This window comes from Polypterus senegalus, chromosome 17 (genome assembly GCF_016835505.1).
Source record: "Polypterus senegalus isolate Bchr_013 chromosome 17, ASM1683550v1, whole genome shotgun sequence".
In the NCBI taxonomy this organism is placed as follows: Eukaryota; Metazoa; Chordata; class Cladistia; order Polypteriformes; family Polypteridae; genus Polypterus; species Polypterus senegalus.
In genome coordinates, this window is record NC_053170.1 from 81,947,443 (window position 1) to 81,974,116 (window position 26,674).

The 26,674-nt window shown below is 40.8% G+C and overlaps 2 protein-coding genes across 4 annotated transcripts in view; both read left to right on the forward strand.

Moving 5' to 3' along the window:
• The window catches only part of rptor (regulatory associated protein of MTOR, complex 1), a 71,014-nt gene extending 69,036 nt beyond the window's left edge, over positions 1-1,978 (forward strand). For both annotated transcript variants that reach the window (XM_039740810.1, XM_039740811.1), the window contains exons 33-35: positions 1,066-1,182; positions 1,270-1,399; positions 1,479-1,978. In XM_039740810.1, coding sequence (XP_039596744.1) covers positions 1,066-1,182; positions 1,270-1,399; positions 1,479-1,547 — 316 coding nt within the window. In that variant the 3' untranslated portion in view covers positions 1,548-1,978. The remainder of the gene's footprint in view (positions 1-1,065; positions 1,183-1,269; positions 1,400-1,478) is intronic.
• A 2,596-nt stretch (positions 1,979-4,574) lies between these two features.
• Positions 4,575-26,674, forward strand: part of LOC120517422 (platelet endothelial cell adhesion molecule-like) — a 38,340-nt gene continuing 16,240 nt past the window's right edge. Inside the window, exons 1-5 of one of the 2 annotated variants that reach the window (XM_039739747.1) lie at positions 4,575-4,768; positions 4,867-4,890; positions 5,295-5,588; positions 5,666-5,935; positions 6,545-6,805. In XM_039739747.1, the coding sequence (XP_039595681.1) occupies positions 4,720-4,768; positions 4,867-4,890; positions 5,295-5,588; positions 5,666-5,935; positions 6,545-6,805 (898 nt within the window). In that variant the 5' untranslated portion in view covers positions 4,575-4,719. Of the gene's footprint in view, positions 4,769-4,866; positions 4,990-5,294; positions 5,589-5,665; positions 5,936-6,544; positions 6,806-26,674 lie in introns of those variants that run through there. The other variant, XM_039739748.1, reaches the window with a different exon arrangement.

Consider the following 26,674-nt stretch of genomic DNA (forward strand, 5'->3'; position numbering starts at 1 on the left):
AGGATTTTCGAGTGAGCAAACAGAAGCTGGCCCTTTAATTTAAGGCAAATTGACCCTGTTTGATTTTGTTGGGGCAAATTGCAGACTGGTTGGACTCAGTCATTGGAGATGTCAAACTGCACGACTGGCTGTCATGGGAATGCACCATAACTACTCCCAACTCTCAAGATTATGTAAGTAAAGTCTGCAGTTGAAAATCACTGTGAAAATTGTGCAGTGTGACAGGGTGTTATGGTCAGTGGCCATGGGAAAGAAACAGAGTGAAAACTGGATTCATGTAAGAGTAGAAATTTGGAAACCTCATATCCAGTATCAACATCAGTATTCATCTTACAATTGCAAAGAAAAGCCATTGGAACTAATGTTTTCTGGACAGTTGAGAAAAAAAGTACAACTATTTGAGTGATTTAAGTCCCAAAATATCTGGTGGAAAGCTAATACAGCATTCAAAAGTAAGAACATCTTACCTACAACAGTGGCAGTGCGATGGTGTGAGGTGCTTTGCTGCCCCAGGACCTGAAATACTTGACATGAAGGAACAATAAATTATGCACTTTACCAAAATGTTTTTAAGGAGTTTGTCTGGCTGTCTGTTTGTGACCTGAAGTTCAAATGGAATTAGGTTATGCAGCAGGACTGACACAAACCACAAAAGCAAATCTACAACTGAATGGCTCAGAAGAAATAAAGTTAAAAGTTTTGTAGTGGCCTAGTTAAAGTCCTGACATGAACCCAAGAGAGATTCTGTATCAGGACGTGAAACAAGCAGTTCAGACATACCAGTGTGCCTGAATTGAAGCAGTTCTGCAAAGAAGAATGGCCTAAAAATTATAATTATTGCCAGTAATGGTGCTGCAACCAAGTATTGAAACTGGCAGCAGTTATTTTTACCTGTTGATGGTAGGGTTGTTGAATAAAGAAAGTATTGATTTTAAATACTCGATTGTTTATTCATTCATGGACCCTTCCTCTAAATTGCATTTTGTCTAAAGATCTGAGACCACTGTGTTTATCTGTACATCTTCTGATTTGGGTCTCTTCACTAATTGATGTGCTTTGGTCTAGTGTCAATGGAGATGTGCGATTCTTTGAACTAAGGATGCCCGACTCTGTTAACGTACTACAGACGGTGAAAGGTCTGACAGCATTAGATATCCACCCGCAAGCCAATCTTTTTGCCTGGTGAGTGGACTTGTAGTTTGGTGGGAGAATGCGGGCGTTTTGCAGCTCACAGGGCTCTCACTGCCACATCTTGCTCATTTCCTTTAGTGGTTCCATGAACCAGTTCATTGCGGTGTACAACTCCACTGGTGATGTCATCAGTAACATCAAGTACTATGATGGCTTCATGGGCCAGCGCATTGGGGCTATTAGCTGCTTGGCCTTCCATCCATACTGGGTAAGTGTGTCATGTGGGAAAGGGCTGTTCTGTATTGAGATGATGGCCATTCTTAAAGCCTGTTTTTTTCTGTCTACAGCCCCACTTGGCAGTTGGCAGCAACGACTACTACATGTCCATCTACTCTGCAGAGAAGAGGATGAGATAACAGAAGGGTTGGCAATTCTGTCCACTGGGGCGGCTACTCCCCTCCTGTATGTGTATATAAGTGCTTATACAGATTAGAGACGCATCTTAGACATGCCTGGGATGTAATGTCTTTTTAAAATTTATTTGAGCTTTCAGGAAAGCCTGTATTTAAATATGTTCAACACTGACCTCCCCAACCCCCACCTGGCCAAGGATGGCTGCTATGAGCTTAAGACCACCTGCCAGGTGCTCGTTTGCTCTCCTCACTACACTGTCCTGCCTTGCAAGACAAGAGCGACAGCCCCCATTGAAGGATACGGAGGAAATCATCAATGGGAGCTTCTGTTCACTGAGACGCCACCATCAAATCTGGGGTCTGACTGATGGTCCTCCAAAATACGTTTGTAACATTCTGAGAAGAAAAATAAAATCTTCAGGTTTTCTCCACAATTCTGTTGTTTTTCTTTACATTTGTAGCCACAGCCAACATACACACACTGACCAGTAGCTACTGAGTAATGGCTACCTGACACGCATGCTAACCTGTGGCTGTTCTCTCACGCAAACACTTCTGCTGGCCTTTGGCTCTCTCTTGTCACACATGAACATTCACACAAACCTTCCCTGACAAACATACACTCTGACTGGGGACACACAACACAGAATTTCAGATTTCTGACACACACTTGACATTTCCTGTGCTACATGTGTGCACACACTGGCCTGAGTTGTGCACATACAGTGGAATGCAAAAGCTTGGGCCCCTTGCTTAAAATGTCTGTTATTGTGAATAGTTAGCAGAAGATGAACTGATTACCAAATGGCATAAAGTTAAAGATGACATGTCTCTTTTCAGCATTTTATGAAAGATTAGTATATTGTTTTTATTTTGTACAATTGTACATTGAAAAAAGGAAAGGGGCACTATGCAAAAAGTATGAGCACCTCAAAATATCTGAGGTCTCAAGATAACTTTTCCCGAGGTCTCTCAGCTTAATTAGTTCATTAGGGCTATGGCTTGTTCACAGTCACCATCAGGAAACCCTGGGTGATGCAAATGGCAAAGCTGCACAAATTCTCTGGCTCCTCAAGCCTTGTCCTAATAATCAGCAGCCATTGCCTAGCACTCTGAAAAATAAAATGATTGATGCTCACAAAGCAAGAGAAGGCTACAAGAGGACAGCAAAACATTTTCAGGTAGTTGCTTCCTCAGTTTGTAATGTTATAAAGAAGTAGTAACTAACAGGAATGGTGGAGGTCAAGTCGAAGTCTGGAAGACCAAAAAAACTTTATAAAGGAGCAGGATTGCTAGAAAGGTAAATACAAGTCCCCATTTGACTGCAAAAGACATTCAAGAAGATTTAGAAGACTCTGGAGTTCAGCAACACCTGAACAAGTATGACTTTCATGGTAAGAGCAGAAGAAAAATTTTTCATAGCATCTAAACAAGCCTGATGCATTTTACAAACAATTCTGTGGACCGATGAAGTCAAAATAGAACTTTATGACCACAACGTGCAAAGGTATGTTGGGAGACAAAAATGGTGCTGAATTCCAGGAAAAGAATATGTCTCCCAATTATTAAGCATGGGGGTGGATCAATCATGCTTTGGGCTTGTGTTGCAGCCAGTGGCACAAGGAACATGTCATGGTAGAGGAAAGAATGGATTCAAATTAATACCGGCAAATGTCACAATAACTGTAAAAAAAAGTTGAAGTTAAAAGAAGAGAGGGTCCTGCAACAAGTTAATGATCTGAAACACATCTCAAAACCTACAATGGAATACCTCAATCCCCTGACCTAAACATCATAGAAAATCTGGATGGATTTCAAAAGAGCAGTGCATGCAAGACAGCCCAAGAATCTTGCAGAATTGGAATCCTTTTGCAAGAACAAATGGACAAAAATACCTCAAGTAAGAAATGAAAGACTCTTAGCTGGCTACAAAAAGCATTTACAAGCTGTGATACTTGTCAAAGGCAGGGGGTCTTACTAAGTGCTGACCGTGTCAGGTGCCCAAACTTTTCTTCGGGCCCTTTTCATTTTATTTGGTATTTTGTACCTGTGAATAATGGAAATAAAAATGTAATCTTGCTTAAAATATTAAAGAAATGTGTCATCTTTAACTTGATACCTTTTGGTGATCAATTCATCTTCTGCTCACTTAACTATTCACAGTACCGGACATTTTAAGCAAGGGTGCCCAAACTTTAGCATGCCACTGTACAATGCAGCGGCACTGTGATGCACATGAAACCTCACACTGACCCTGACATTATTGATGAGCATGTTTTAACACTGACTTGAGACTTTATGACACACACTCATGGATATTACTGCCTTTAGTTTTTCTCACTGATATGCACATACATGCCGAATCACGGGCCTGTGACACTCAGATGCACACTCAAACTGAGCTTGGTTCACCGAAAAATACACACACCGAACAGTGGCTTTCTAACACACATGCATATAAACTGAGCTGCATCTCAGTTCCCTGACACATGCACTCTGACCTGTGCCTCAGACATATATTATTCACTAATACAGGTACCTACAGTTGTGTGTATCTGATTATGTTCAACATGTACACAGTGAACTGTTCAGGGGCTCAGATTATCACTCACTGTGACCAGAAGGGCTCCTCACACCCACTCTGCAAATTTCTCCAATGATACCTCCGACCTGTGGTCCAACAGTGCCCCCTAGTGTCCACTGCCTGCACGCTTGTTTTAGAGTGTGAGGAAGGCAAAGTCCACTCCAGATGTGTCCTACTCTCTCTCTCCCTACATCAGTGGCATTGGGGGTTACTATGATGCCCAGTAGTTGACTCCTTGGACCATGGAGCGTCCACGCCACCTGTGCTGTTAGTTCTGTTAATTATTTTGACATCCCCACTCTCGGGCTCCACCTGCCCGATAGAATGAGCTCCCCATCCTCCATTTTTCCTGTACGTCAGCAGTGAAGAGTGGGGCCGCTTGGGCTATGAGGCGGGGCCAGGGTGGACGACTGCCTAGATAATACATTGCAGTCTGGGAGCTCAGTGGAGCAAATTGCTGGTGTCGACATCCTGAGGAAAGCGGCCGCTTCCTGAAAACAAGCACAAAAGCCAAGAAAAATCTGAGGAACAGACACTCATCATCAGGGAGCCAAGCCTCCTGCAAATATATAACAAGTGGACCTCTTCAGGATGACTCGCCAAACCACTTGCTGTCTTCTACTTTTGACTCTCATGAGATGTAAGTTGCCCATGAGATGCCCATCCTCATCCTCACAATCCTCCAAAGGTTCAAATCCATCCTAACATAATATTTTTTCTTTTTTTTTTCATTCACAGGCAGCTGGACGGATAACAAACATGGTGAGTGACTGAATGGGTGGTGGTCTATCCTGGTCTTACCGTGGTCACAGCAGTTCACGCATTTCTCAGTTAGCATGGGCAGAGATGGCCAACACATTGGTGAGCATCTGGAAGAGTTACCCAGAATTCACAGACCAGAGAGAAGGTTGTGTACTCGTTGGGTTTGTCTACACTGGCACACCCTGTGCATTTATTATGGCTTAGTTCCAGGTGACCACCCAGTTTCTGTCCAGTACCTAGTACTGTGCAGACATAGGCGTCAGCCTCACTCGGGCTCTAGGGCGGAAGTGCCCTTCACCGCCTTGCTTAACATAGGGGCTCACAGCCAAAGCTAAGCCGAGCACGTGTGGCCTACATGTGGTCAGTAGTCACTTTTCTTTCTAATAGGCTTTTCTATCCTGCAGTTGTGAAACTTGTAGAGGCGACACTTACCTTCAGTCCTGATAAGGATGTAAAGTCTGGCACCACAGTCCATCTTTACTGCAACGCGAAGATCAGCACCACCTCCACAGATACACCGTCCCTCCAATACAGCTTCTACAAGGACACCCATGTCACCTACGCAAAGAACTCCAGCAACAAGTTTGTGCTTTACACCATTGAAAACGTACGGGCCTTCCACTCAGGGACATACCACTGTATAGTAAAAAGTGGGACCCAGAAGATAAAAAGTGAATTCCAACCGCTCAATGTTACAGGTAAATCATTTTCTTGTGATCATATGCTGCAGCTTCAGTAACCTCTGGACTGCTCTTACACTCCTGCATTTTAACAGGTCTGCAGACGCCTCTCCTCTCCCTCAGTAACGAAAAAATAACTGAGGGAGAGGAGGTCACCCTGAACTGCTCTGCTCCTAATGAAGAGGGCTCTCTGGACTTCACCTTTTTCATCAACTCCATACCCATAAAAGTCCCCCTGAGGTCCGGCACTTTTGCAGAAATGAACCACATCTTCAATCGAGAAGCCAATGTCTCCTGCAAGTTTCAACTGGTCAATCAGAAGGAGGACTCGCCCATCAGCAATGTCCAACGCATTGTCCTGTCAGGTAAGATGATGTTCTGGGGTTGACTAGAATAGTGCAGTGTGGTCTAAATAAGAGAACATGAAGAATTTTCAGTGGCTGGCAGTTAACCGTCCTTGGCACTAGATTCCAATGGGTGCAGTAAAGTTACCCTGAACTGCATTTAGAACCTTATCTATTTAAACAGCACTCTATAAATGATCTTATGAACAGAGGGCATGCAGGGCACCAGATTGTGCTAGTGGATGCGCATTAAGTCTAGACTCAAGTACTTTTGAGTAACATATGCTACTTGGAGTAGACCCACAAAGATGTCCAGAGCCTTCAGCAAGTCTTGTCGGAAGTGTCATTGATCAGTGAGTGTCAAATGAGGCAGCCCCCAAAGAATGTCTAGAGTCCTTGGTCACTCATGAGGAGTTGTCCTAGTCTGCATGTGCCATACCAATTAAAGAAACATGTGCAGAAACACCCTGGTAGCATTTCCTGTTTACAGCAGCCACCCTCTATTAAGGCTGTCCTGTGGTTTCAGAATAGCTGTCTCTGTTTCTGTAAAATGCTATTAGCCCAACGTCCATCTTGTTACACTGACTGGACCGGCATCTTATCTTTTTACTTGATTTCTTTTATTCCCAGAGCTGCTGCCTAAGCCTATCATAATAGCACACCCAAGCCAGAATGTCACTGAAGGAGATCGAGTGACAATTGAGTGCCATTCCAATAGTTCCCTCCCTGATGTGGAGGTCCACCTGCAGAAAGACAGCAAGATCCTTTCCTTTCATAATGTCAGTGCTTCCAGCTCTTTCATCGCTTTGTTTGATGAGAACCCTGAATACCTCTGTCAATCAGAAGCCAAGTCTGTGCGCAAATCCACTGAAATCCGACTCAATGTTCAAGGTGAGTGGGCTGATGTGTATACCTGCCGCACCCTGACATTCATAGTCTTCCCCAATGTAAGTGCTAGACTATGATGCACAAGGTGACATAACATTGAGTGTGACACATCATCTTCATTTTTTTTTTGTGAAACGGTTCTCATGCATGTGCCAAGTGTCTTCAGAAGGCCAATACCTTGAAAGCCACAACAGAAGAAAAAAAAACGATTATTCCTCTATGATCGTGGCCTTGGCTGGGCTTGTGTGTCTATTCTTTTTCTACTCTTGCATTGGTAAGAAGCCAGCAAAGTTTTTACATCTAAATCCATGAATATGTAGGCAATTATTGACCACCTTACAATAAAACAAATTTAGATCTCCGTAAATGATGGTTGGCAGTACCTTGCAATAGTTGTTTGCACTGTTGACTCAGGAAAATGGATTTCGTTTCTGTTCCAGTTACTGGAGTTTGTGTGTGTGAAGTCAGCATGCTCTTTGCACATCTGCATTGGTTCTCTTTAGTTCCCTTCCTCATCCCAAAGATGTGCAAGTTAGGTTAATTGTGGGATATGATGGAATTTTCCACTGCGTGCGTGCTTGTACACACATTTTCATAGTATTTTATGGCCCTGGAAAGAAAAGGAAAAAAAAAGCTACTTTAGAAAATGAAGGTGCTGAAAAGCATATGCCAGTTCTGCAGTGGGTGAATGACATGAAAGCTGGTGATTGGTATGTGGTCATTCTGGATGTTCCTAATTGGCAGAAGGCACAATGACTTTTCATGTGCTTCATTGTAAATGCATTAAATATACAGAGTGTCTGTAAATAATGGGCAAATATTTTAGAAAACAATCTACAATCCAACTCAACAAAACGTGTACCTGTTCTAAACAGCACATCATTAATACATCAACCTCCTTCTAGGGCCTAAAGAAAGTTGGGACCAAATGAAGGGCAAACTATCAGAGCTTGAATGGTTGGCAGTGCCATGTGGTTTTTACTACTTGCATGGTGGATGAATTTCTGAATTTTTTCCAGGTTTCAGTGAAACCTGCTTGTTGGTATACATATGAACAATCCTTCCAAGATTACAAGGAAAGAAACACTTTGATGATAATGGTGGCTAGATTTGTCATACAGTTGGTCATAACTATCTCCAAACAGACCTCAAGGAAATCTGTGGCAGCAGAATGAAGTAAAATGTTGCAATGCATTTTTATGTATAGATAGTATTCCTTGTGAAAATTTTTCTTTTTTATAAACAGTTTGAAAACAGATTTTGAACTGCATATAAATCTATTTTTAATGAATTATTTACTAATGACATTGGGCTCAGGTAAAATACATATACAGCCTGAATTATTTTTTTTTTACTTATTTCACTTATTTTTATGTATTTACATATACACCCTGTATTTCTTTCTGTTACTTATTTAATTTTTCTTTATCAGTTAAGGAGTCAAAAATAACAATCAGATATCAGCAGTGTTCTTGTCTTTCAGTCGGCATTTTGTCACAGTACTGATTTGTAACGCAGATTGTGCTTTTTATTCTTTCCATGCATTCAATTTCAAAGTCAGATACTGCATTTGTAATATAAATTGTGGCTACTAGGTTATGACGGATTTTTTAGTTAAAGAAGACAAACGTTTAGAGTGAAAGCAATGACAGTCAGTGCCTATAAAAAGTATTCACTCCCATGGAAGTTTTCGTATTTGTTAGTCAAGTGAACATAATAACATGTTTTACCACTGCTAATGCAAGTGCAAAGGTTTTTCTAATAACCAATATAGGCCTAATTAAGAAGTGATGTGACTGAAGGAATGACTGCTGAAAATTGGGCTTTACAGCCATATTTGAATAATATATTAAAATTTGTAATTTCAAGCAGTGCCAACCTTTAGCAACACTGGTAATGTATTGGCTGTTTTTTTTTTAATTGTTTAATGCTATCTTGATTAATATCCATCCATTATCCAACCCACTATACTATCCTAACTACTGGGTCATGGGGGTCTGCTGGAGCCAATCCCAGCCAACACAGGGCACAAGGCAGGAAACAAACCCCGGGCAGGGCGCCAGCCCACTGCAGGGTGCGCGCACACACACACACACACACCAAGGACAATTAAGGATCGCCAATGCACCTAACCTGCATGTCTTTGGACTGTGGGAGGAAATAACCCACGCAGACACAGGAAAAACATGCAGTGAACCCAGGTCTCCTAACTGTGAGGCAGCAGCGCTACCCACTGCGCCACCGTGCCACCCCTTGATTAATATATATATATATATATATAGCAAAAACATGAGTATTTTTGGATGATTCCAAACTTTTTAATGCTACTGTATGTTTGAGGACAGATAGAAGCTAATATGCAAACTTGCCATAGACAATAACTGGCCATTGGATTTGAAGCAGGGACAGTAAAAGTATGAGATTACAGTAATAAGCACTGGGCAAAGCCTGAGTTCACTTAACGCAGACATGCCACTGATTACATACTGTTGGTAAAGAAGGGTGTAACTGGTTGAGTGTGTGCATTTGCACACAGACCAGAGCCTTGTTCAGAGCTGTTTCCTGTCCTGTGCCCTGTGACCCTGCATAGGATGAGGCCAGAGTGAGAACACATTGGTATTCTAAGCTTATTTCTCATTTCCCACCAATACTACAGAATTTTATTCAGTGCAAAACATAATTTTCCATTTGAATACAGTTACAGTATCAATACAGTTTACACATCTTCAACTTAAATGTAATACACGTACCTTTAAAGTATTTATTATAAAGGTTTAAGCTTCAGAAGCAACCCTGCTGCCTGCTTTTGTCAGACGTATTTTTACAACATCTGCACATCGCCGCACTCAAAAAAAAGTTTAATGGAGCGTCTGAAGCCTCATAACGGCGATGGACGGAACTCGGCGACTGAGTCCAACTGCGGAATCGTGACTTTGAAACTCCCTAGTCGGGTGGCATGTCTGTCAAAACTGGGTACGGCGTTGGCTTGCTATACAGGTGTCCTCCAGTCTGAGGCGTGACTAACAGGGCAAATAATCTCCGAGAGTGTTTGCTGCTTGTTGAGAAGACAGTCGTCTTATCGCAGAAAATGACTGGTTGACCTACAAAGGCGGAATGCGTCGCGATATGAAACTTACTTTTATGTCTTCACTCAAATACTGTAACAAACAAGTAGCTTTTCTCGTTACAACCGTTAAATGTTGGAAACTCCGTTAGCACCTGGTTAATGCCTAATTTAGCACCTAAGTTAATGCCTTCAATGCGACCGTAGTGACGTGGAAGTCGCTGATTGGTTACAGCTTGTGTGCCCACCCCTCCTGCGCCTGACAAATCCTCTTCGCGCCGTTTTTAGCTGTTGATTTCGCTGTTAGGCGGGACTCGTGTTTGCACAAAATGGAGTTGCAGCTCCAATGGGTAAACCGGTTGGAAAATTCAAGCTGTAATTTAAAAAGTGGAGAATCTGAAAAGATAGTGGGTGTTGAATATGTGCAAAAATGTATAGAAAAGAAAAAAACTTTTTAAAAAGTAGAAGGAAAAAAAAAACGCGACTGGGCAACTTTCAAGCTTAACGATAGAATGCAGCTTATTTCCGCTACTAAAAACATCATTATTTTGCAAAGTTATAGCCTGTTGCTTGCGGAAAAGTCGGGCACAAGCAACATCAGACGTCTGCTACTGCGTTTCCCTACCTGCGCGGTGCGTGAAAATCCGTGAAAAACTCAGAAGTCAAATACTATCGGATCATATTAAGTCTATACGTTAGAAACTAAAATCAGATATCCGCCGTCCAAACTATTGTTAGTAAATGTGGACGCCAGAAACTCCAAGGTGGAGCATCATACATGTTAGTAAATCCAGGCGTTCGAAAATGACAGGAAGACCCTGCTCTCTGGCCTAATGTTAGTAAACCTGAGTGGTACAATCTCAGCTCTATTAAGAAAGCACACTTAAAAAGAGAATATCGGCACTTGACGTATTTCTAGGCACTGGTTGAACTAATAAAAATAATACAGAATAAATACGTCTCTTTTTTTTTTTTATATCTTACACTTCCCCAGACCACGAAGATTTCCTCAGTCTTCTGTCAGTCCACAGGTCAAAAAGGTTGATAATCGCTAGTCTTGTGACATTTTTTGAGAAAGAGTTTAAAACCCACCTATTTCTGAGTTCTGAAACATAGTTAAAAGAACTGAATAAGATTTATAGGCATACATTTAGTTTTATTATGGTTAAAGTTTAGTACTGATGTTTTGATAGCACAGAGTTGTCATTCCTACCTTAGTGCTCCAGGATCAACGTGAAGTTTGCATGTTCTCCCAGTGCAAATTGTGGATTGAGAGTGTGTTTAACTTTTTAAATGCATTGGTAATATGTCATGTTTATCAAACAACAGCCATTTATGTGTTGTGAAGCAAATAACATCCATCCTCAACCTGAGTTCCTAAAGATTAAAGGTATAAGCACTACCTGCTGCGCCACCAGATCACACTGTTTCAAAATGTCTATAGCAAATAACTAGATTAAAACTAAACACAAACTTTATTTATATTTTTTGTTGCTGGATTGCACGCAGCACACTCTTTTCTCATTGGTTGTGTGATTGTGCCCTGTAAAGGACTGGCATTACATAGTCCATGGTTTCTTTTTGCCATATGCTTGAAACTGCTGCAGTAATGACTGGTTCCCTCTGACCATAAACTGGGCAGATTAAATGAACCTCTCGACACATACAGGATTAAATGTATACCTGTAACGTTTGTTCAGTTCCTGTCACCTGATTGCACGGTACACACATGCTTAATCCATCCCTCACTAGCCGTCGCTATTGAAGAGGAGCACATGGATACATAATATTACACCAACCGCACCAAGCAATGTCTTTGTAAAACAGTGCAATACGTTTGCAAAATAATAATTTTTTTTTCTGAGTGGCAGGAATAAGCTTCCAGAGTATGTTGTTTTTAATGAGAGTGGTTTTGTTATCTATGATATTATTTTTGGCTATGGTCTTTTTACTCCTGAGAAAATGTATGAACAGGACTGTGAGAGCATTTTCCTATTTTTGGAAAGATGTAAGTATAAAAGAATTAAAAGACCAGAGCTAGTGAGAGGAACAACAAAAAAATGGAAGAAAAACAATCCTAATCTTCATAAATTAGCATTTTTGAAGTATACCACTGTGATAATGAATGAAGCAATACATAAATAAGGGAAAAACAATGACAGTTATGATGAGATATCTGTTTGTAACAACACTAAGAGCAGTCAAACTATAAAGGCCAATATTAAATTAACTGATCTGTCTAAGAGGGCTAAATCATTATAGATTGTGCAAAAATGATAAAGATGTATAAATGGGATAGGGGGAAATTTAGAAATAGCTAGTGAAATTTACAGAGAATGAGATGCCAGTTATAAGAGCTTCTTTTTTATGCATACAAAGAGCCGGAGATGGACTGGAAGCAAGTAACGCATAAAAACTAACAGCATGGCAGGTGGGGACAGAGGAGGCCTGACATAAGAAACAATTGGAAAAAGACTGAAAGTGCCTGTGGGAAGTGTGCAGCAAGGAAGAAAATGCACTGCATGTGTTTAGGAGTGCAAAATAACTTGAAAGATATGGGAAAAAGTGGAAGATGAGTGGAAAAAATGAGTCAACAGGCAAAAAACATAACATGAGATAAATGTCTTGAAACAAATTACTTCTGCGGGAACTCAACAATTAGATACATGTGAAAGGCACAATATAATAGATGGCCAGTGAGAGAATTTAATGATAAAGGTGATAGAGAAAGAAACATAATTAATTCTGAAGGAAATTGCAGGGTTACAGCAGCAGACAAAAACACACAAATATACATATAATAAGAAATGTCATAATCCTAAATATGCAAACATGGCACAAATACAAACATAACAAGAATTATCTATAAGTAAATTCGCAAAGTGTAGCTATTTGCTAAGTGTTAAGCGATTTCTTTTCCCCTCTCCTCTGTTGTCAACTGGCCATTGTTCAACAATTAATTAATAGACAGATATTGTTGGTCTCCATTTATGTTAATCAGTTTGTACTTTGTCTTCTACGTGTTTTAACAAATCTAACCCTTTATGTGTACTAATTCTTTGTTTAGTAATTTGTAAAATTTATGCAGTATTTGTATTTTACCTGAGAACTTGTCACTGCACTCCATGCCTGCACTCAGTGAAGAGCACTACACAAAAATAAACTAAAGTAATTATTATTGCACATACTTCTCAGTTACTGTATCACCGCACTGGATGTTATTGGCATGGTATGTTGCACATGGCATCACTGTCTTTTAAGATGTCTGCTAGACCAGCTCAGAACCCTAGAGAACAAAAGGAACAGGACCTCCTGGGCCAAGGGGTGACTTATTATAGCGTCTGATGGTTGAGGGTAGAGATGACCTCACATATGGCGCTCCTCGGAGCAGCACAGTCATCTCAATCTGCTACTGAATGTGCTCCTCTGTTTAGCCAAAACCCCATATGAGGGGTTGAGTGTCGTCGTCCAAGACAGTCAGCAGTTTGCTGAGTGACTTCTGTTCTTCGAATTCACGGTGAGTCCAGACTGACTAATATGATTGAAGCAGCCTTTTTAACCAGATAATTTAGTGTTTTGGCATCACATGCACTTAACGCCACTTCCCCAATAGTAAAACGTGCTGAGCTATGCAGACTATTAAAAATCATGTAAGAGTGGCCTGCAGACACCAAATAACCTCAGCCTCCTCAGGAAATAGAGGTGACTCTGGGCCTTCTTCATTACAGATGGCCTCTGTGTTGGTATCCCACTCCAGCCTGTCTTTCAGATGCACCCCAAGGTATGTGCTTGTCCTCACCACCTCCACTTCTTCATCGTCAATTAGAATCGGGGGGCTGAGTGGGGTCAACCCTGCTGAAGTCTACCATTATGTTCTTTGCTTTATTGATGTTGAGCTGTTGGTGGTCCAGTTTGCACGTTCAACAAAGTCCTTCACGAGTGCCCTGTATCCATTCTCTTATACTGTTGACTAATATAGAAGATGGAAGTGTTGTGGCAAACGAGAAATAAACTAATACAGCATAAGAGGATAAGACCAGTAAATGGAATGTTTCAGAAAAAATATAGTCAAGGCAAAAGGATAATAAGAAAAAAGAAAACCTAAGAATTGGGAAGAGTTATGGCCTATAAAAGAGAGAGAGTTAGTTTACCACGCACCAGTAGGGTAAAACTTGTGGGAAAAAGTATAAAATGTGAGGATTATGGTAAACATAATACCAGTGTGGAAGTAACTAAATAAAAAGCATAACTAAGGGTGTTATAAATACACATACACTCACTGGCCACTTTATTAGGTACACCTTACTAGTATTGGGTTGGATCCCCTTTTGCCCTCAGAACTGTCATAATTCTTTATGGCATTGATTCAGCAAGATGCTGGAAACATTCCTCAGGGCTTTTGGTCCATATTGATGTGATAGCATCACGCAGTTGCTGCAGTTTTATCAGCTACACACTCATGATGTGAATCTCCCGTTCCACCACATACTAAAGGTGCTCTATTGGATTGAGAGCTGGTGACTGTGGAGGCCATTTGAGTCCAGTGAGCTCATTGTCATGCTCAATAAACCAGTCTGAGATAATCTGAGTTTTGTGACATAGCGCATTATCCTGCTGCCAGTATCCATCAGAAGATGAGTACACTGCAGTCATGAAGTCATAGACGTGGTCTGCAATATACTCAGGTGGTACTAAGTGGCCCAAAATGTGTAAAGAAAATATCATCAGCACCATTACACCACCACTACCAGCCTGAACCATTGATACAAGGCAGAATAGATCCATGCTTTCATGTTGTTGACGCCAAATTCTGATCGTACCATCTGAATGTCGCAGTAGAAATCGAGACTCGTCAGACCAGGTTTTTCCAATCTTCCGTTGTCCAATTCTGGTCAGCCTATGCAAATTGTAGCCTCATTTCTCTGTTCTTAGTTGACATTAGTGGCACTTGGTGTGGTCTCCTGCTGCTGTAGCCCACCTGCTTCAAGGTTTGACGTGTTGTGTGTTCAGAGATGCTCTTCTGCATATCTTGTTTGTAAATGAGTGGTCATTTGAGTTTCTGTTGCCTTTCAATCAGCTCAAACCAGTCTGGCCATTCTGTTCTGACCTCTGGCATCAACAAGGTATTTTCACCCAGAGAACTGCCACTCACTGGATAATTTTTGTAAACCTTAGAGATGGTTGTGCGTGAAAATCCCAGTCGATTAGCAGTTTCTGAAACACTCAGAGCAGCCTTATCTGGCACTAGCAACCAGGCCACGTTCAAAGTCACTTCAGTCAGCTTTCTGATTCTTGGTTTGAACTTCAGTAGGTCATCTTGACAATGTCTACAGGCCACAATGCATTGAGGTGCTGCCATGTGATTGGCTGATTAGATATTTGTGGTAACAAGCAGTGGAGCAGGTGTACCTAATAAAGTGGCCGGTGAGTATATATTATGGTGCAGACTCAACATGATCTTGGAAACTATTTCATTATTAATGGAATGAAGTGAGACCTACACTGTTAATATCGGGTTTATAGTGATTGGTTTTATACAAAAATGTGCACTGCAGTGCAGAGTAAGTTTGAGCACTTACTGCTCAACTCAGCCTGTACACCTGAATTTATAACACTGCACTTTACTTAAGTGAGTGTCAGAAACAAAAATGAAAAAGAACAGTGGGCACTACTTTGCTTCCGTGAGAATCTAGTATGTGGGTAATGGTGCAGATATCCATTTTTTCCTATTAGTTTGATGTAAACACACCACAAGTAACACTTTCTTTATTACCACTGTATATCTCTCTATTATATAAAAAAAATCCTGGGATGAGACGAAATGATGAGTCCCGCAAGACGAAACTTTGTGCCAAGAGATTATCCACGCCCGGGGCTGGAAATAAAAGACAAAGAGTAGATGACAAAGTAGAATGTCGTAAAGAATTCAAAAACGTTGGCGCGATACACATGCAGAGCAGGTTAGAGATAATGAATAAGTACTAAAATTCGAAAGTCTCAAAAAAATGATAGTAAACATCGCATTAGTGCAAACAAACGGAACTTATTACTCGATGAAATAACGGAACAGTGAAAAGAGATCGAATATATTGTTTGGATTTAAACTTTAAGTTGGAGACTTGTAGATAATCTAATTTGTATTGCCATCCGGGAAAAGTAGTGTTTGTTCCCAATGAAGAGCCATATCCGCGAGACTTAAAAGATTTGTTGTTTGGTGAAAGTGAAATCCACATACGCGAGCGGCAGAGATGCAAAGTGACTGGTGCATAGCTCAGGTTGGAGAGTGAAGCGAGCAGGGGGTGAAGCCCCCCAGTCAAGTAAAGGGAAAAGACTTTTTTTAAAAAAAGATATAGCAGAGTGAACACTTGTAAGCTAAAAATCCATTTATTAATTCTCAAAGGGGCATGTTTGCTTTACCGCACTTTTTAAATGAATCTCATTTTTTAACTTTAAATCTGGCATGTATTACATTGGCAGAAACTCGGAGTGTATGAATGCATGTGCTTTATGTCAGTCTTATGGAAAACCCCTGGAATATTCGCACAGTTGCTTTCCTGCATATTCAGTGCCCTCCATATTGTTTGGGACAAAGATCCATTTTTCCCTGATTTCTCCTGCTGCTCTGCAGTTTAAATTTAATGACTTGGGCATGTATGGCTTCCACAGTGCCTGGCACATTTATCTTCATTGATGATGGAACTGCTGACGGCAGTGACATGATGAAGTCTGAGGTGTAGAGAAACATCTGATCTGCTGAAGTTCCAGTAAATGCTTCCAAACTCACCAGACGGCACTTCATCCTACAACAAGATAAGAATCCAAACATATTGCTAAGGCAACACAGGAGTTTGTCAAAGCTAACAAAATGGAAAATTCTTGAATTGCCAAGCCAGTCACGCAATTTTAATCCAATTGAGCAGGCCTTCCATATGCTGAAGAGGAAATGTAAGGGAACAAGCCCCCGAAACAAGCAGGAGCTGAAGATGGCTGCATTAGAGAGTTGGCAGAGCATCACCAGAGAAAAACCTCAGCACCTGGTGGTGTCTATGAATTACAGACTTCAAGCAGACATTGCATGCGAGGGATATGCGACAAAGTCCTAAATATGACGGCTTTAGTAGACCTGCCATTGCTGTGTCCAAACATTATGGTTTCCTGTAAAAAGGAGGGGACCAATTAGAAAAAGTGTTGTGTGACCAAAACGTATGCAAATCCCCTTAAATGAAAGTCTGCAATGTGCACTTTAATCATGTCTCAAATATTTAATTTGTAATTTTAAACTGTGGTGCAGAGGGGTTAATCAAGTAAAAAATGTGTCTTTCTCCCAAACATTATGGAGGACACTGTAGTACAGTGTGTGGATTGGTGCCTGCATTTAAGCAATAATGTATATATTCCAGTAATGTTTGTTACTCTCCATATTAAAGAGCGCCTTCCATGGCTTCCTGCCGTGTACACTCTGAAGCTCAATTCGTCTGTAGTAGCAGAGTCCCTAGGGAGAGCACTCAAAATCAAGCAAATGTCACTCGTTTGTGGTTTGTTTTTTTTTTTTTTTTTTTTTTCGTTTTCATTCCAGGTTAGATGAGGACAAATCAGCGTGAATCAGATACATCATGTTCAAGTGCATTGAATCTCAATCCAGCATCCTGGGTTCAAAGCCAAGACTAATTGCTGGTTATGTGGGGAGTTTACCTGTTCTCTCCTGCATCTGCATTTATTTTTCCTCTGTGGTATAGATGTTAAATGTTAATCTGGCAATTGTGAACCTGGTACATTAAAATGTGATATTCTGTGTGTGTGTGTGTGTGTGTGTGTGTGTTTGTGCATATGTAGGCCCTGTGATTAACTCGCTGCCTGTTCATTGCTGATTCCTGCTTTGTGCCAAGTGTTGCTTGGACAGGCTCCTTAACACCCAAATGCGACTGTGAAATTGAATTAAGTGGTTTTGAAAATGTAATTTTGTGTTTTTATCTGTTATCCTTTACTACGATGTGCCTGGGCTCGTTACCACCTAGTAATAAATAAATGCGGTGAAAGACCCAGGCTTAATGGCATTAGGAGGTCAAGACATGAAGGGATGGATGGTCAATCACTGCAGCGCTACAGGCTTAGAAACAGAATACTGCTGTGCAAAGTTTTAGAGTTTAACTCTGCATATTTTATTATAACTAAATGAGTATTTATTTATTTAAAGAGCTTCTGAAAAAAGCCAAATTTCCCCCTGGGGACAAATATCTATCTATCTATCTATCTATCTATCTATCTATCTATCTATCTATCTATCTATCTATCATGTATAGTGCCTTACACATCTATCTATCTATCTATCTATCTATCTATCTATCTATCTATCTATCTATCATGTATAGTGCCTTACACATCCATCCATCCATCTATCTATCTATCTATCTATCTATCTATCTATCTATCTATCATGTATAGTGCCTTACACATCTATCTATCTATCTATCTATCTATCTATCTATCTATCTATCTATCTATCTATCTATCTATCTATCTATCATCCAGTGCCAACACATCCATCCATCTATCTATCTATCTATCTATCTATCTATCTATCTATCTATCTATCTATCTATCTATCATATATAGTGCCTTATATGGGGGCCTCATTTACAAAGCTTGAGCTCACACAAAAAGAGGCATGAAACGTGTGTTGGGATGTGTAAAAGAAAACCTGACTGTGGAATGTGTTTGTAGTTCTGATAAATCTCACCCGTGCATACGAAACTGGGAAATGACGACACTCTTGATCAAGTGTGGAAAACCAGATAAATGACTCACAATGCACAATAAATCATGTCACTGAGCCATTATTATTATGTGCATTGATGTGACACATGTATTACAAAAAAGATGAATGTGATGCACTGGCTGCATTTTAGTCCCCCTTTATACTGAAAAACTTGTTGTTGTTTTTTTTTTTTTTCCAGTTTATATTGGCTCTCTGTTGTCACTTCTCGGGGAACTGGCCAGCAGGTCACGAATATCTTAGCCTCCATCATGCCCACTGTGCTGGTAGCCATTAACGAACTGACGAGACATTACATCCAGTTTTCATGTGGTGTGTGGTGTGCACACATACATAAAACATAATATGTTTTGGTCAAAATAAAAAGAACATTGGCAGTTCTCCTAACATAATCAAAGCACTTTACTGCACTCATATTGTAATAAGGGCACCTAGTGAGAATGGAGCACCTTTTGTTAACCAAAGGTTGTTGCCTTCTACTAATACACAAGTCATCTGTGATCCCATGAGTTGCCCTAGAAACGTTGTGTTTCCGTGGTCAGGGTCAGCCCGTAGTTTAGACAGATGTGACGGTGCAGTACGCGCTGCTTGGTTTACGGGTAAGGGAGCCTGCTGAACCCTCAGTTTTTCATATGGCCTGCACTATTCATTGTAACGGCAATCAGGGCATTACATGTGCCAGGTGATAGCGGCGAACCCCTCAAACGCTGACACATTACACCTTTCCCTGACCTCCAGAACGCAGAGGAGTGGCGCTGTAATGCAGCGCATGATCTTGTGCCCCGAGTTGCGGAGTGGAGCGGCCTGATATTCTTGAATGCAGGGGGTGGGGTCTCGGTGCGTCAGCGGCCAATAATGTTCTGCAGTATCGTGATTGGATATGCATGAGATTGAGGCGTGTCTTCCATATATGCTTGTTTCAGGGCGGTATTCGACGCGCATTTCTATCCTGTATATTGCCTAGCAATGCGTGTCTAGCAAGTTTTATAAATCTGATGGGGTTTTTTTTGGCATGCGCATATTTTTACGCTCGAATTCACGCAATGTTTTATAAATGAGGCCCCTGATCATTGAGAGAGCAGGCTGTTTTAGTGAGGCTGTGTCTGATGGTGGTGCAACCTTCAGTGCTGGCAGTTTAATTCAGTAAGAAACAGTTAAGTATGGAGGATTATACTTTCTGAAGTTGCAGACAGATTACAATACCTTTTCACTACCAGAAGTTTTTAGAGTGATGGTGAATTTATTTGAACCGTTTTAAGCAGCTAGCATAAAGTACAGTATTCTGAAATTTATTAGAGAAGAACTGAAAGCATACATTTGCACATTTCAGTATTCCTTAGGTTTCATGACATACGTTCGGTTCTGTTTCCGAACAGACATATCAGTCCACTGCCCATTGTCTATTTGAACGCTTGCGCTGTTCATGCTCTTAATCCTCTGCTTGCAGAAGCAGTTCTGGGTGGACAATGTCCCCGTAAGGGAGGTTCTGCACTCTGCAGTGGTATCCATCCATTTCTTAAATTCACTGAACCCAATTGTAGGATCGTAAGACGCAGACGGTCTGTCTGCACTGCGGGATGAAAAGCAGATGTGCGCTTAACCTTCGTGCCCACGGGCACCCATTCCTGCTGTGCCAATATAGAGTGCAAGTCTGACGTTGGTATTGGGCTGAGCACCCTGCAGGGACAACCCTCTCATTTCATGATAAGCCTCCTGCCGTGCTCTCCCATGAATGTGAAATGTGCGGCCTTTGAGATCCTTTTTTTTCTTTCGAGTTTCTGAGGTTGAATTATGAGAGTAACAATCAGTGGCATACAATTTCAGTTTAGAGATACGCAAACACTGCATTATGTAATAAGGTGACTTGCAGCAGAAAATGACACTACCTGCATGTCTGGATGGACCTTTATTTGGCAGTACCGACAGTGTCACTTCTTCTTATGTTCAAATTAACCCTGGCATACCTCACTAAGTGGCATCCATTTACAGGATAAGATAAGAAGGTTTAAGTTTGCAACAGCGACAGTTCCTCTAAATGATAAAATTATGTGAAATAAATGTAAATGATATAAAAAAAACTGTTCCTCAAATAGCAACACAGCTGTGTTCTTTATTGTTTGGTGGGGCATACATGCCAATCTGTTTTCTGTGCTCTTTCATTTCACTTCATTGCAGAGATAGATAAACACATAAATAGATATGAAAGGCACTATATGATGTATAGATAGATAGATGTGAAAAGTATTATATGATAAATAAATAAATAAATACATAGATATGAAAGCCATTATATGATAGATAGATAGGTAGATAGATATGAAAGGCACTATATGATTGATTGAATGATTGACAGATATGAACGGCACTATATAAAAGATATATAAATATGAAAGGCACTATATGATAGATAAATAGATATGAAAGGCACTATGTGATTGATTGATTGACAGATATGAAAGGCACTATATAAAAGATATATAGATAGATATAAAAGGCACTATATGACAGATAGGTAGATAGATATGAAAGGCACTATATGACAGATAGGTAGATAGATATGAACAGCACTATATAACAAATAGATAGATATGAAAGGCACTATATAACAGATAGATAGATATGAAAGGCACTAGATAGATAGATAGATATGAAAGGCACTATATGATACATAGATAAATAGATTATTCGGGCATCCAGTAACACATCAATACACATCAATAAAATTTGATGAAAATTATTATAAAAACAAAGGAGAACAAAACATAAATGAATAAATAAATAAAAAGTACAAATGGTCCATTGTTACAGTGTGGGAAGGTATAGTGGTGACCAGGTCGTAAATGACTTTTATTTAAACCAGAGTTATCAAATCTCACATCAATAGGAACAAATGATCTTGTAAAGCGTTCTCTGCCACGTCTACTTCTCTGCCCCAACGTAATCTTGTGGAGAGGGTGACTGCTATTGTCAAGAATGGCCTGTACATTTCTCCCCATACACCTTCCCACCACAGTTCCCAGTGAGGCCACAGTCCTACCCAGCACTGAGCCAGCCTCTTTGTGGTCTCATCTGTCATACTCCCTCCCCAGCATATGGCAGCAAAGAGGAGGACGCTGGCAACGACTGTCTGACAGAACAAAACTGGCACTTCACTACATACATTGAATGACCCGAGTCTTCTAAGGAAAAAGAGCCTCCTCTGCACATCCCTGTAGAGGACTTCTGTGTTCATGACCTCAATACCCAACACCCCGGATGTTAACAGACTGAAGGGGGAGCATAGACCTGTGGAAATCCCAAATCATCTCCTTGGTCTTCGTTGTGTTCAGGACCAGGCCGGCCTTATTGCTCCAGTCACTGAAAGCTTCAATCAAATCCCAATATTCCCCACACCACAATCGCTGTATCATCCGTGTACTTCTAAATGTGGTAAAAGTCTGACTTCTATTTAAAGTGAACAGTCCCTTGTGAGGCCCCAACATTGCTCACTATCGTACCAGCGATGCGGTTCCCCAGTTTGATGAACTGCAGTCGTCCAGTCAGGTAGTTGTGAATCCAGGATAATTCACGTGAAGCATGGCACTAATGCGGAGGTAAATCTTTAAGGATGCACATCAGTAAAATCTTATACAGAATTGACTTTTAAATTAGGAAGGTGTGCACTTTCTGGTAATAATATTTATAATGTGTACAGACCTTTGATTGTTAAACAACACTGAATGACAATGGGTTTAATTTGGCTTTTTTGACGTTGACCAACAGAAAAGGATTCTTTAATGTCAAAATGAAAAGAGATCTCCATAAAGGGGGTCTAAAATAATTACAAATATGAAACACAATATATCTGGTCCCATAAGTATTCACTCCTTTAATATGACCCACGTAAATCATCACTGGTGCAGCCTATTGGCTTTAGAAGTCACATGATTAGTCCAGTGGAGACCACCTGTCTGGGGTTTCTCCTAATTACAGTCCAAATGCACCTTAATGTGGAAAGTCCATCTTGTGGTGAGTCAGCATGATGGCGTATCCTACACAGCAAAGGCGAGAACACTCCAAGAGACTCCATGAAAAGCACAAATGAGGAGCTGGAAACAAGAAAACATCCAAGTCCCTGAAAATCTCCTGGAGTCCAGTGAAACCAATCACAAAGAAGTGGTAAAGGGTACGGCACAACGGTAAATCTGCCTGGAGCAGGCCATCCACAAAAACTTGAGCGATCATTCAGGAAGATAGCAAGTGAAGAAGGCCATCAAGAGACCTATGAGAACTTTGAAGAAGTTACAGGCTGCAAGTGCAAGAGCTGAAAGACTGTGCAGATGACAACTGTTGACTGGGGGCTTCACTAATTGCAGTTTTAGGGAAGATTCGCAAAGAGAAATAACACACAGGACATCATGGCTAGAGACTGCCAATGCCAGGGGGTACGTGAAGTCATCTGGAAGAAGGCCCAATGGCCTGACTAGATCGATATTGAGCTTTTAAGGCCATCAGACTAAATGTTATGTGTGAACACCACACATTGTCCCCAGTGTGACGCATGATGGCGGCAGCAACATCAGGCTATGGAGATGATCCTCTACATCAGAAGGCTTATGAGTGCAGCAGAATATGGAGAGAACCTGGAGGAAGACCTGATGAGGTCTGCAGGGAAACCTAAACTTTGGGACAAGGTCTGCATTGCAGCAGGACAAACACCCTCCAATCATCAAGCCATAGCTACACAAGAATGGTTGAGTAACAACAATGTGAATGTCCTGGAGTTGGCCGAGTCAGAAGACCAGATCTTAATCCAAGTGAGAATTTGTGGCTGGACTTGAAAAAGGCTGATCACTCCCGATCTCCATGAAACCTGACATACATCCTGCACATACAGACTCAAGGCTGTCATGGCTGCCATCTCCTAAATACTAACATGTAGGAGGTGAATGCTTAGGCGATCAGTTATTCTGTGTATGATGTTTATCATTCATTTAGTTCACTTTGCAGAGATCTCTTTCACATTTGACATTAAAGAGTGTCAAAAAAGCTAAATGAAATCCACAGTCCATGTCTTATAACAATAGAATGTGACGGCGTCCAAGGAGGTGAATGTTGTTTACAGGCATGGCAGACAAATACAGTGCAACACAAAGAACTTCTGCATCTTACAGGATTCAATTTATGATCATGGTGTCCCACACGTCTGCTGCTTTTGGTCCAGACTCACCTTTATGTTGCTGTTGTCCTCCATCACGGCCCACTGCACACTCACTGCTTGTGCTTATCCACCATAAACAAATGTCTCTGCCCTTGCAGATGTTACCTAAACATGGCACATGCGGAGAATGACTGCGTTCTTTAATACTTATTTAGATTTTGTAGCCATTTAGTAATAAAGCATTTTGTCTTGACGGCTGCAAAACTGTAAATTGCCCTGCAGTCTAAACAGCACTGATGAGCTGAATGATGGCTTCTGGTCATTGCCTGCCACAAATGGTTACTTCTGTATGTACTGAATACAAATGTCCTTTGAGGTTCCTAAATTTTCATTTTACTAAAATAAATGTTCCTTTTCTGCGAGCTGCTGAGAGTTACTGCTGTTTGAAGGCCACACAGCGCCAGCAGATTGATGATATTGATGCGGCCATCGCACCTGCACTTCAGAAAAGGCCATCCACATGATGTTTGGGCCCGGCCAGTACTTGGATGAGAAGGCCAGCTAGGAAATAGCTTGGGCTGCTGCTGAAAGAGGTGTTGGTGAGGCCAGCAGGGGGCGCTTACCCTGTGGTCTGTATGTGGATCCCAATACCCTCCAGTGCAGTGATGGGAACACTGGCCTGTAAAAATTGGCGTTGTCCCTCAGATAAGACATAAAACTGAGGTCCTGACTCTCTGTGGTCATAAAAGATCCCTGGGCATCTTTCAAAAAGAGTAGGGTGTACCTTGATGTGCCAGTCAAACTGCCCACCACAGCTTGGTCATTCTGCCTACCTAAGGGTGGAGTGGTGATTCTGTGGCTAAGAATCTGCACTGGTGTCTAGAAGGTTGCTGGTTCAAATCCCATTACTGTCAGAAGGGATCCTACTCCGTTAGGCCCTTGAGCCAATCTCTTAGCCTGAAAGTTGCGCCTGGGCGCTGTACAATGGCTCACCCTGTGCTCTGATCCCCTCCAAAAGTTATACAAAAAAGATAATTTCCTCTTGGGGATTTAAAGTATTTCAAATCAAAAGTCATCCACTTGTTCTAGTTGGGTAACTGTGAGGAGCAAACTCAACAGTCCTCAAGTTCGGAGAAATCACAGAAGTGTTTGCGAATATCACCAAACTGGGTGAATATATATATATATTTTAATTAAGACATTACCATAATATATACTGTACATGTCATTTAAATTAATAAAATAAAAGGAAAACTTAGCATAATGACAAGATTCAGTGAAAGTGAGAATATAATGATTATCTTTAATAGGAATCCTTACCCACAATTCTTAGTCACCCTATGCTTGTGTATGCAAATAACACAATCTACATCTCCAAAAAATGCACAACTGCTTTAGCGTGTCCAGAGCGAATCTCACAAACGGTGGTGAGCAGTGGAGGTTGATATTTGGTAAGTTAACACCCATTTTACTGTATGTCCATTTGGGAGACGATCATAGTTTGGGTTAAATCAGCTTTTAGCAATTCACTCAAAAGCTACAGTCCTTTTACCACTGTGATCGTTTAATTTTATTGCACCATGTCTGTCTCTTATATGCTACAGTTTGAGGATTAGTACTGTATTATTGGCATCATCATCATCAATGTTGTTTGTGTTATTGTCAGACTGTGTATATATTTATATAGCACATTTTCATACAAAAAAGTAGCTCAAAGTGCTTTACATAATGCAGAATAGAAAAATAAAAGACACAGTAAGAAAATAAAATGCCAACATTAATTAACATAGAATAAGAGTAAGGTCCGATGGCCAGGGTGGACAGAAAAACAAAAAACTCCAGAGGCTGGAGAAAAAATAAAATCTGTAGGGATTCCAGACCATAGACTGCCCAGTCCCTCTGGGCATTCTACCTAACATAAATGAAACAGTCCTCTTTGGATTTAGGGTTCTCATGGAAGGACTTGATGATGATGGTCACGTAGACTTCTGCCTTTTAATCCATCCATCATTGTTGGAGCATCATGATGCTTTGAGTAGGTGGTGGTGGCGCAGGCCACCACCACAAAGAAACCGGAAAAGAAACAGAAAGAGAGTGGGGTCAGTACGGATTTTAGAGCCACCATGAATAGTTATTATGATGAATTGAACATACAGAGTATCAGGATTAAGTTAAAGTGAAGTTATGAGAAGGCCATGTTAAAGTAATGTGTTTTCAGCAGTGTTTTAAAGTGCTCACTGTATCAGCCTGGCGAATTCCTATTGGCAGGCTATTCCAGATTTAGGTGCATAGCAGCAGAAGGCCGCCTCACCACTTCTTTTAAGTTTTGTTCTTGGAATTCTAAGGAGACACTCATTTGAGGATCTGAGGTTACGATTTGGAATATAAGGTGTCAGACATTCCGATATATAAAAGAAGGAGCGCGATTATTTAAGGCTTTATAAACCATAAGCAGGATTTTAAAGTCAATTCTGAATGACACAGGTAACCAGTGTAGCGACATCAAAACAGGAGAAATGTGTTCGATTTTCTTTTCCTAGTTAGGATTCTAGCATCTGCATTCTGCACTCGTTGCAAATGATTTATGTCTTTTTGGGTAGTCCTGAGAGGAGTGTGTTACAGTAATCTAGTGACTGAAAACAAAGCATGAACTAATTTCTCAGCATCTTTCAGTGATATGAGGTCTAACTTTGCTATGTTTCTTAAGTGAAAAATGCTGTCCTAGTGATCTGATTAATATGCGATTTAAAATTCAGATTACAGTCAACAATTACCCCTAAGCTTTTTACCTCCGTCTTGACTTTTAATCCTAATGTATCCAGTTTATTTCTAATAGCCTCATTGTATCCATTATTGCCAATCACTAAAATTTCAGTTTCTCTTTATTTAACTTGA